We start from the raw sequence: 12,524 nt of genomic DNA on the forward strand, positions 1-12,524 counted from the left end.
CCACCACAACCACCTCCACCACCACCTCCACCACAACCACCACCATCACCACCACCACCACCACTTCCACCACCACCACCACCACCACCACCACCACCACCACCACCAACAACAACAACAACAAACAACTAAAGAAAAAGAGGCCATGGATTTGAAAGAGAATAAGGGGGAAATCCACAGGAATTTGGAGGGTGGGAAGAGAGGAGGGAAATGAAGTAATTATATTATAATCTCAGAAAACAAACAAACAAACAAAACCCATGTAGTATAAGCCTAACAAACATTTTTTTTTTTTTCCCCGAGACAGGGTGTCTCTGTATAGCTTTGCGCCTTTCCTGGAACTCACTTGGTAGCCCAGGCTGGCCTGGAACTCACAGAGATCCACCTGCCTCTGCCTCCCGAGTGCTGGGATTACAGGCATGCGCCACCAACACCTGGCTAACAAACATTTTAAGAATGATGCAGCAAAATTTTAATACTAATTATGTTACACTGTAATGAAAAAATTCTTACTCTGTAATGTTCTTTTACATTTTTATTTAGTCTTTTGTGTGTGAGCGTGTGTGGTATACGTGTGTGTCGTCCAGAGGTTGATGTCGGGTCTTCCGCTAGAGAATTTGGGCTCATGTGTTGAGATAAGGGCTCTCACTGAATCTGGAGCTTGTAAAGTCAGCTCAAACAGCTGACCAGGGAGGTTCTAGGATCCACTTGCCTCTGTTCCCGCCCTCCCTTGCAATGCTAGAGGTACAGGCATGTGCAAATGTGTCCAGCTTTCACGTGGGTGCTGGAGGTGTGAATCCAGGTCTTCTTGCTTTCATAGTGTCTTAGAGTACTATCTCTAATCTCACGTTTTATGTAAGTGGTGAATGTGTGTACTTGAACTCGAGAGGCTTTTGCTACAATAACATTATGGTTTCTACTGGCGTCTCACATTGGTTGGAGAGCATAGCCAATCACGTGGTCAGTAGGGACCTTCTGAGTGCAAGAGGGCCCTATGGCTGTGTGGGCGCTGTCACACGAAAGTCCTAACCTCTTCAGACTTCAGGTCTCCTTTCCGGCCTTTGGCATCTTCCAGCAGGAAGAGTCAGGTTAGACCCAGAGGCCTTGAGCACATGAAGACATGAAAGATGAATAGTTCTCCAAAGGACTCAGAATCAAGTGAGAATAAGAACATCTCAGAAGCCTGATCTGTAGCAAATGGCCAATTGACCAGGATAAATGCGATTACACCGTGTTCCTTTGAGAGCACCGGTACAGTTGTGGACACATTTCTACCCAGTCTGAGAGCTGGCCTTTCAGCTACGCACAGTCACCAAGTCTGTGGGCTTATTTCAAACATGCCATTGGAAAGACTTCTATAGTCTTTCCTATCTCTCTGACTATATGATAACTGTGAGCAGCTTTTTGGCTGGTTATGACTCTTTTTTCTTGTTATTTGTACATCTGTAGGAATGAGGTGTGGACCACTCTGCCTGGGTTTGTACATCTACAGGAATGAGGTGTAGACCACTCGCCTGGGTTTGTACATCTACAGGAATAAGGTGTGGACCACTCGCCTGGGTGTGAGTCCTGGGTTCATCACTTAATAAATACAAGTTAACTGGGGACTCTGAGTCTTTAACAATAAGGCGACAAAGACAACAGACATTCTCAGGATGCCGAGAAGATAACGAGACTTAATACATGTACATCTTTAAACAATTCAAAAGATTGACTTTGTTTTTAATTGTTTGTGTGTCTACCTCTGGGTGAGTATGTGTACATGAGTGAAGGGGTGTGCAGAGACCACAAGTGGGTGTTAGCTTCCCCGGAGCTGGAGTTACAGGTGGGTGAGAGCTGGCGTGTGGGTGTCGGGAACCAAGCTCAGGTCCTCTGCTGGGCCATTTCTCCAGTTGTTTTAAAAAAATTACATTTGCCGGTGGCAGCACACACCTTCAATCCCAGCTCTCGGGAGGCAGAGGCAGGCAGATCTCTGTGAGTTCAAGGCCAGCCTGGACTACAGAGTGAGTTCCAGGAAAGGTGCTAAAGCTACACAGAGAAACCCTGTCTCAAAAAAAAAAAAGAAAAAAATTACATTTATTGGGGATGGAGAGATGCCTAGGTTGAGAGGAATGCTGCTCTTCCAGAGGACCTGGGTTCGATGATTCCAGTCCCAGGGGGAGCTGATGCCCTCTTCTGGCTGCTACAGGCACTGCATGCATTCAGTATACAGACATACCTGTACGCAAAACGCCCCCACACACAAAATGAATAAAGAAATAATCTTAGAAAAAATTACGTTTATTTACTGTGTACGTGCACATGTGCAAGCCACAGGATACACATGGAGGTCAAAGGATGACATGGAACAGTTGTGGCTTCCCCTCAACCACATGAGCTTGGAGGTTTGACCTCACGTCATCAGGTTTGGGGGCAGGTACCCTTATCCACTAAGCTGTCCTGTCCATCATCAAGTACCATCTTTAGAACAGAGCCTGGTCTGTGAGACATACTCAGTAAGAATTAGCTATCCTTAATATCTGCTCTTTTCCTGTCCAAATTTTCCTGTGAAATTTCAACAGGCCTTTCATAATGCTCTATGGTCTGATCTGCTTCCAGAAAAATGTTAGGGGAAGAAGGCCTCAGGATGCGAACAGATTCAAATATGTTTATTTCTGCGGGCACACCAGCAGGTTGTAATATACTAGACTATTAGAACAAAGTCCAGGCTCATCTTAAGAGGTCCACCGAGTTGTTTCAAGAGTCATTACAAGAAAGTTACATGAACCATGCATATTTTTTCAGTATCTCCTTCATTTTGAGACATTAGATTCTGAAGGTGGCTATCGGAGTGGGAGCACGCCACTCTCTCAACATGGGGCATGAGATTTCTTGGTGCAAAACCAATGCACATTCAAGGCAAAGCTTGGCTTTGATCAGCACCAGTGATATCTAGTTGGGCAGCAATCTGATCATCTCCATGGTGTGGGGGAGGGGCATTAGATATGCTGTGTAGAGCATCTCCTCCCTTCCTTGACATATGCGGGCTTCTTTTTTCTTTTGTGACAGGGTCTCACATACGACCGAGGTGGGCCTTGAACTCACAAGTAGCCCAGCCTGGCCACAGACTCATTTATCCACCTGACCCTACTTCTGCTGGGCTAGGATTACAGTTGGCATTGGTGTCCTGAAGACACAGGTACATTCAAATCAGACAGCACAGCTTTTCAAGTCTACTGAGGGAAAGGTCTCACTGTGCACACAGTTCTATTGTCCAGAAAAAACGTGGAAGCACACACGTGCAAGGGAGGAGGTGCCGTCTGGGCTGGCACAGGACAGTCACTCCTTAGGCCCTAGCCTCACACAGGTGGGAAGCATCTCTACAGAGTTAAAACGAGACAGAAATAATACCGCCAGTTGACATGCCAACGTGGATGGGGGGAATTTTACAAGGACCTAGATGAAGAGTTACAGGCATCCAATGGTTACTGAGATTGGGGGAGACAGACAGGAGAGGGAGAGAAGGAGAGAGAGAGAGAGAGAGAGAGAGAGAGAGAGAGAGAGAGAGAGAGAGAGAGAGAGGAGAGGGAGAGAGAGAATGGAAGAGGGAGAGAAGGGAAGAGGGAGACAGAGAGGGAGAGAAGGAGAGAGAGAGAGAGAGAGAGAGAGAGAGAGAGAGAGAGAGAGAGAGAGAGAGAATATCAGTTTTTTTCAGGGATGAGCTCTCTGAAAGGGTATCTAATCCCAAACACATGTACATGTAGGCAACGCTATATGGACTTAATCGGACACACACACACACACACACACACACACACACACACACGTAACAATAATGACAAAGTCAAATTTGAGGGGACACAGACCTGGCAAGTGGAAGAAGAAGAAATGTTGGGAATACAGCATTCGTGCTTGAGATTCTAAAAATAAAATTAAACACAGAACCCTCCCCCTCCCCCTCAAACAAAACAAAACAAAACAAAACAAAACAAAACAAAAAAAACTAGGTCACAAGTGAGTCTGGAAAGTTCCAGTTGACAGCAGGTGACAGAGGAGTTCTGAATCACATACACAGCAGGAGTCTGACGCAAGACCATCGCATCTTAAGGCTGAGGCGCTCCCTGGCAGGGTGCTCTAGAACCTGCTTTCGATGGTCCTAAAGGTCATTGAGAGGCTGGCGTGCTGGTTCAGTGGCTCTCAGAGGTAAAGAGCATCTAGTGTGTAGGTGGAGGTCAGAATGGCTGGGACAGGCCTGCAGTTGGCCACAGGGCACGGGGACTTACAAGGGCCACGTTTTGGGAAAACCCGTGTTCCACAACAGGAACGCTGGGGTGTCTGTGGGATTGGCTGTCTGCGAGTCTGCCGTTTCAGAGGGGTTTAACATGACCGCTGTGCCTACCAGCTGCACGGGCAGGGCAGTGAGCTCCGGCCCACATCTCCCGTGCGCTGCACCTTGATCCTGAACTCATTCAGGATGACCTAGATGCCAGTTATCAAGACATCTCCCCTCTAGTCTTGTCAATTGGACACAGACCCAGGGGCAAGTGCGGGCTCGCTACACTCATTTATTTTGTCCTCATTCAGCCTTCTAAGACGAGAGAAACACAGAGAAGGCACGCGATTAACACTCTTTATCTTTTCTCCCGGAAACGGTGCCGCAGCTCTTGGAGCACAAAGCGTTGGAAGAAGCGTGACGAATTCTATTTATGTACAAAAGCAAAGCTGCCTCCTTGACGGCAACCAGGAGACTGCTTGGCTGACTGCTGACAGAGACCTGGGAGATGGTCTTTCTAGTCAATCAGTAAGACATGCTGACTCAAGTTTCGACGATTTTATATAAAAAATTTAATTAATTCCAACTCCTAAGATTTGTGATAGAGATTCGTTTTGATCCTTTAATTGGCAATATAAAATTCACAAAGTTGATTTTTTTTTTTTTAGTCCTATATGTTTAAATGCCTCTTGGCTGGTATTAATGAATTGAGGCTTTTAGTTTGGAATTTAAGGAATTTGAAGAGTGAGCTAAAATTTACTATCTCTTAAAGGGTTTGTTAGCAAAAGTAATAAACATCAGAGGGAGAGATTTAGAATATCCAACAGAAATCCATTTTACAATTATGTTTAGTATTGCCAGTTAAATGAAAAGTTAAATGATGGCTGAGTATAACTACATATAACTAAGGAATTTTATTTTACAGAATATCTTGGCAGTACTTAATAACATGGCATAACAGTGTCCTATTTGAATCTTTAAAGAATAAGGCTGTCTCTTAATATTCCCGGCCAATGTTTTGATTATGGCTTCCATTAGTATAATCAAGGACAGTTTATGGGCGCGTGATACAGGAAGAGGACCAGAAGCAGTGAAGTGTACACGTACTAAATCATCTCCAGTTGACAGTGGCACTCCTATAAGGAGAATTAGACACATTTGTGACTTCCTTTCTTTCTGTTGCGTGACCCTGATTTGCTCACAGCTGCTCTGCCACACAGAAAAGTGAGGCTGTACTGAAAGCCAGGCTAGCGAACAGGAAGACATTTGTGATGAGTTCTGTGCCCTCCCCGCCCCCCCCCCCCTTTGAAAAATGTCTTTCTTCCTGTAATGAGGATTGACGTGAGGGCCTTATACATTATGGAGGAGCGCTCTACCATGGAGCGCCCTCATGCCTTTTATCCACTAGGTATTTTGAGGGTCTCACTCTCTTCCCCAGGCTGACCTTAAACTGTGCTATTCCGGACTCAATCTCCTGTGTAGCTAGGATGACAGGCTTGTGTCCTAGGTTTGGAAAGAGATTCAGTTTTTAAAAAGCTAAATGAGGACACACCCATGAGTTTAAGTGTGTTGATTTTTGTTAGGTCAATTTAGACAGTTATTAAACACACAAAATCATTAATTGCATTGATAATGCCATTATCTGTTTGATGGGTGGGGCTCAGAAACCTTGTATATTTTCTACATTTTCGACTTTCATTTTTCACCTCACTGTGTAGGCCAGGGTGGCTGGAAACTTGCAGCAACCCAGGTGCTCCAACCTCCCAGATGCTGGGATTAGAGGTGTGCGCCACTGGGTTTGGCTTGTACCCTCATCTTTCCAACTACCCACAGGGTACAGCCCCTCCAGAGTCTGGCTTCTTTGCGGCTGATTTCCTTCACTGTTCAGCCTCCTCTTTCAGACATGCTCACCCTCATGGTGCAGTGTATTAGCGTTCTAAGTGATCTTATCAAGCATATTAATATTCCTAAAAGGCCACTTTGAAGTGCCACTTTTTCATGACCCTAAATATCCCCTCACTCTTGGAGTAATTTTTTTTTTTTGGAAAGCTCAAGGTGCCCCTAGGCGAGCTGATTATAACGGGGTTCAACCTTCTCTCATTACCCACATGAATCCCCACTTTATTTGGGTGGGCATGATTACTCTTGGGATATCTTACTTGCTTCATCTTAGACCCTGTATATTTACTTAATCTCTATTGTTTTTCCATCCCATGAATGCCATTCTTCTTGCTGTTCTGATCAAACAGATTTTATTTTTAGATCGAACTCAAATAGCAACACCTTCTGGAAAATTCCTTACTGTGCTCTTATTTCTCAGTTACCTCTTCTTCCAAGAACCGTTTTCCTGGGACAGTGGTGTACAGGATGTGTCAAAAAAAATACTGAAGATGTCGATCTGTCACATAAATGGCGGGTTTGCTACTGGATGTGAGGTTCTGAGAGCCTGGCCTGAGATCACCATTCATCAACGTGTCTGGCACACGGGGACAGGTCATTCAACACTGCTTTTTTTAGTACCCATGTGTATCAATACACAGCCCAAACAGTATGGCATGCCTGGGTGGCACAGAAAGGAAACGTAGAAGCTCAGATGTGGTCACAATGACACACAGAAAAGATGACAGAGTGATAGAGGACCAGGAGAGAGGGATTACAGTGAGCGTCAGGCCAGACGCCATGAATTAGTAAATACTGACCTCATGCTCCATGGCGGTATGCATAACAACAAAGTTCCAAACCTTGCAACATGACTGTGAAGTAAGTCTGCCCCCCCTTTTTTTTTTCTCTTTCTAGGAAATCTCCCTATTGAATCCTCGCCATGGGGGAACATATAAAAATGAGAGGTGTGGTACAGTGGAGAAAACATACACACAAGAGGGGCAAATCTGTTTCACGTTTCTTAGTTGTGTATCTTGGGATGAGATGTAATGTCTTCCAACTTCCATTACCTCATGTGTAACCTGAGGGATTACTGTGTGGCTCTCTAATAACATTCAAGAAGTATCTGGCATGATGCCTGGCATATAATAGGGCAGCTTGTTAAAAGGTAGGCTTTCACAGTCTTTCCTATATCGCCCACAACATTTTCACATGGGATTGGTGAGCACACCTGTCTGTCTTCCCTCTTTTCCCTACAGGCACCATGAAAACAAGCAGAAAAGAGTGGATATTCTGTTGGGGTTTCTAACAGTATGCTCGGTGTTCTGGGGAGATTCAGAGTTAATCTTAGCATGTGACCGGGCCATTAGTTGACAGTATAAGATCAATACAGAATGTTCCGGAAGGGTCCTGGGACCATGTGTGGGTACTCTGATGTGCAACATTTATCTATCTGTTAGTAGGACTCCACTATTTGTTAGCTGTCAATCTCTATCACACTTGCAGTGAGCTAAATTGACTCACTCATCTAAAATGGCTGACATAAAATATCACACTTCCTTTGACAATATTATCGCATTAGATGGCCAAACTAGATCTGGCATGTCTAAGCCTTCTTGCTTTTCACTAGATCTCCTTTATTTTTCTTTCTGTCATTAAAGAAGGCGTTTAGAGAGGACTATTCTGAGAAGGGTTTTACTGTATGTAACTTCTTCAGGCAAGTGTACTTATCAACAGGATATGAGCAACCCTTGGGCTGATGGTGCTCCATATTCATCTTTAGCTTTGAAGACACGCTTTCCCCGCATGATGATGGCAACAAAAACACTCTTCTCAAAATTAGAAATCACAGGCAGAGATAAACCTGTAGGATGCTATAGAGGAGGGATCCTTTCCAAGTTCAGTGAGAATCCCTAGCAGTATGAGCACATTGATCAGATAGGTATATAACTTTAAAAAATTAACCATAGTACAATATTTTCAGATTAATTTTTTTAAATAGTTTCCCAAACCAAATTAGCTTTGTTCCCAATCAGGCAGGATCTGTCTTGGATACTGGTCAAACTACACTACCTCCTTAAACTTTGCTGTGTTTGAAATTTGTTGTTTCATAAGGCTTAGGTTACATAAGTCAGGAACTGCACATTAGAATTCTTTATGACAAGATTTTTTTTTAAAAAAATGAACCAACTTGAAAATATTTCTAAAATTCTATCATACAATATATTTTCAGTAAGTTATGTAATTGTCCAATTAAGCAGCTTTAATTCCTTAGATTGTCTGTGATTCTGAGCTTCCTCTCAAGATGCCATTATTAAAAAACAATTTCAGAGAGTCACACTGAAACATCAAAAGGACATTGGAAAATATGCAATCACCTTTAAGCAGGATGCTTACCTATGTCTAAAATCTTTATTTCTTGGTGGAAGCAGATAAAAGAAAGGTAAAAAAAAGCAGAGTTAGAAAGGCTTCTGAAATAGAATGAGATCAATATTGGGGTTTTAATTACTGGTACGGAAAATTGCAATTTAAGCGGAGAGAACATTGGAAATGAACTCTGTAGGCAAGGCTCATCAAACTGCTGTCAGAATTGGTTGATTTTGATAACCACACTTAAGACAAAACAAGACAAGGACATGCTGTTTTTACTATTCAAATCACAGCTAATGACGAGGTTGACCCAACTGAGCATCCAATATTCTCATTTATTTGCTATCACATCTTGATTCCAGAAACTACATCTTAGGCCTCCATTTCAACCACTGTGAAATAAAAGGTGGATTCCTGTGCTGCGTATCCATTCTAAGGAAAATTAAAGATATTTTAAAAAGTTATCATTTTTACCTGTCAGTACACAGAAAAAGAAAATCACCAGAATGAGTAGGATATTTTACATATCAGACAACATTCTGCTCTTTTACACAGTAAAACTATATATTGTTTTAAAACTATATAACATTAAATATTGTTGACCTTCTATCTCTAGTTAAGAATTGTGTTCTTCCTAGGGTAATTTTTAAACTGTGGGGATGTGTCTTTAAATAAATAAATCAGCATATCACATTCAACTTCGTTTTTTAAGGATATGTTTGTTTTTGATTAACACCCCCAATAGAGGAAAGACATACCTTAGTTCTAAAACACTTGTTACGTTCCCAGAAGGGAATATCCGCCGAACATAGTTGAAATCCCCTACATATAGACTGCCGTCGATCCCACAGGCTAGCGCCACTGGGGCCAGCAGCTTGTTCCCATCAGCTTGGCCATTGCAACTTGGGCATGAGATGCTGCGCCTCCGGCCATTGCCCATGATGCTACTGACCACTGGAGGCTGCTGGGAGATGAACTGGTTTTCCCCATTTCCTTTGTACAGGATACCTAGAAGAAAGTGCATTTTCCTTTTGTAAATGAAGGATGAAAGGCAAATACGTCTCAGAACTCTCTCAAGGATGCGGCGTCTTTCCGAGTTAGAATCAGAAACTTAAAGATATTACACAAAACCCCACATAGGTTACATTAGAAAAAAGGACTATCTGTTATGAATCGGGAGACCAGTGAAGGGAGCAGAGGACTAAGAGAAGGCATTAAAAACCCCAATTCTCAACAGCAGCGACCCTTGATCTTGGCTACACATTGGAATAGTCTGGAATGCCATAAAAAATACCAATGGCTGGTCCTTACCCCAAGAGATGGTGATTTAATTGGTCTGGGTGCAGCCTTAGTGTTTAGATGTTTAAAAACTCTCCAGGTGATCTTAATGTGCAACCAAGTTTGAGAACCATGCTCTATATAATGCTCTTTAGGGAACAGAAAGTTTGCCTAATTGTTAATCAATGTGGAAAATATATCACATTAACCTGATTAATAAAAATGTACCCTGGGAATATGAGTTTCTTATGAATTTGCCATGAGTTTAAAAAGAGCTAAACATATTTTATAGAAACAAAGTTAGAAAGTATTTATTTATAGGTCTCATGATAGTAAGCACATAATGTATCACTGAGCCATACCCTGGCCTATGGAGTCCTATTTTTAACTGTATTGTACTATTAAGGGGTCTTGTTTCACATTCATCTGATGTAAATATATACATATATACATATATGTATATGTATATATACATATATACACACACACATATATACATAAAATTATTTAAAATGCCAAACACAATGAAAGTGATGCAGAAGACCAGCTTGTTATTCAAACTGAACTCTGCTTTAAGGCATGAAAGTGTCAATAATTTTACAAAGACAGAAATGTCATCCTGCTCCTTAATGGACTTCATTAAAAACGTGAGAAAAAAAATTCCAAAGGAATATTCAATATTTTCCTAGTAAGAAGCTAGATTTGAGTTGAGCCTTCATTTTGGTTTACTTTGCTGTGACCACGTGCAGATCGATGGCTTGGGTCTGTTACCCACTGGCTCATCAACTGCGTCCATCCACACATATTTTATGACGCACCTCGATGTGTTATTAGCTGTATAAACCACTTGCTACTTCGGCTTTAGAGCTGTATATATTGTATTTATTGGGCGTTCCATGCTTCAAAGTAGTTCTCAGAGCTAATGACTGTACTTATCAGCAGATAGACTGGCAAGAGACTCATCTTGTGAAAGTGCAGACAGAAAACTCGAAAACGTGATTTTTCCTCCACTTTGGGATAATTTGAAAGTGAAGAAGTGATCAGAATAATTACATTCCCCTTATAGCTCAGTACATTTTAGGTGCATTTTGTGATTACTTTTTTTAAATGCCTTGCTATTTGGGTGATGTAATAATCATGGCAAATTTACATAAAGAAATCAGGAATGATAAAACAGGTTTATTCAAATTTAAGAGAAAATAATTTAAATAAGTCTAGATCATAACAAGAGATGAAATGCCTTTTGCCTTGAATATTCAAAGAAGACGGGGATGATAACCTAAGATTTCTCCTTTCTGTGATTACATTATTTGACGATTATGGAAGTATAATTTCCTGGGAGAGTTGGTTCTGCAATTTTTATCAGAAGAAGCCTATGAGTCAGCCTCCTGCTCTACCACATCTGATTTACGCTATGTCCTTGATTGACTGGCCCTTCTCGAGTTCCCTCTATAACACCACAGGACAGGCCGCGTTACAGTATTTGTTTCCATGTTCAAGGACACCTGAACCAACACCCGTCACCACGCACATCTGTGCTTCCTCTTCTGTATCTGTAGCTCATCCCGCTTGTCACGGTTACAAATCACTTTCTTTATTCAATTAGACACATGTCGCTTTGGAGAGCCACTACGTGTCAAACTGTTCTTGGATAAAGTTTTAGATGGCAATCAGTTCACCATGGGGACTCAGGTGACCTCACATTTTAAAATAACATTTTCTAACACAATAATTTTAACTCTTGGCAGTTCAGTTTTTAAATCTGATCTGGTAGTATAATAAAAACCTCCTCTATATTATTCTGGTTTGGAGTCTGTGTTTATAGATGTCTGTATTATGTGACCCTACACAATGTCTATATACTTCCTAATCTTTGGGAGTACTATATATCCCAACAGCGGTGATTTACTGGAGTCCTGCTGAGGCTCAGTGCCTATTCTCTTCCTACTCCCTTGGAGAAATCCTCTGGCTAATTGGTTGTGAATTTTATATTGTATTTTCATCATAACTAAAACATACCCAGGACAGTGTTCCCTCAGGTGTGTTTGCAAGAGACTCATGCAGGAAGATGGAAATATGTGGAAGATGTACGGGAGGTAATTTTAAAGAATTTATTCAGGAGCAGCTATCACCACAGTTGGCACATGCCTATGCATTCTGAGAGACCACGATTCAGCGTGGTCTTACTCACATCACAGATTGAGACTACCACCACTTCAGAGAACACTGATGACTCAAGCAAACCGTCAAGATAACATATGGACTGTTCTTCATGGGTGGGAGTCCCTTTTTTTTTTCTTTTTTTAAAGTTTTAAAGTTTTCTAGATAGTTCCAAGCTGCATATGCAGCCAAGGATGATGTTCAACCTCTGGTCCCCCTTCTTTCACCTCTTCCCAAGACCTAGACTGCAGGTGTGTGCTACCAAGCCTGGTTTATTTGGTGATCTGGATGAAACCCTGGGCTGTGTGCCAGCTAGGCAAGCGCTGTACCCCGAGCTACACCCCCTGCATCCAGGATGTATGTGCTGTGTGTGGTGCTGGACACGCACCCTGTTCCCAACCTTCTGACATGCTAACTGGGAAAGGAAGGACACCCGGGAAAGGCAGAGAGCTAAACACGGCTGCCAAACCAGGAAAGGTGTGGGGATTATTTCCATTTTGTTTTTCCTCCAGAGTGATCCACCCCCTACCTTCCACTAGCTCCTCAAGATAAGGCATCAGCGTTTTCAAATACTGACTTTCCA

The 12,524-nt window shown here is 42.3% G+C and overlaps 1 protein-coding gene across 8 annotated transcripts in view; it reads right to left on the reverse strand.

Annotated features, from left to right (window-relative positions):
* Positions 1-12,524, reverse strand: part of Tenm3 (teneurin transmembrane protein 3) — a 2,620,641-nt gene that overhangs the window by 50,380 nt on the left and 2,557,737 nt on the right. For all 8 annotated transcript variants that reach the window (XM_036166444.1, XM_036166440.1, XM_036166445.1 and 5 more), the window contains 2 exons: positions 9,262-9,511; positions 8,531-8,551 (listed from right to left, as the gene is read on the reverse strand). In XM_036166444.1, coding sequence (XP_036022337.1) covers positions 8,531-8,551; positions 9,262-9,511 — 271 coding nt within the window. The remainder of the gene's footprint in view (positions 1-8,530; positions 8,552-9,261; positions 9,512-12,524) is intronic.

The sequence above is a fragment of the Onychomys torridus genome, chromosome 17 (assembly GCF_903995425.1).
Source record: "Onychomys torridus chromosome 17, mOncTor1.1, whole genome shotgun sequence".
NCBI classification, from domain to species: Eukaryota; Metazoa; Chordata; class Mammalia; order Rodentia; family Cricetidae; genus Onychomys; species Onychomys torridus.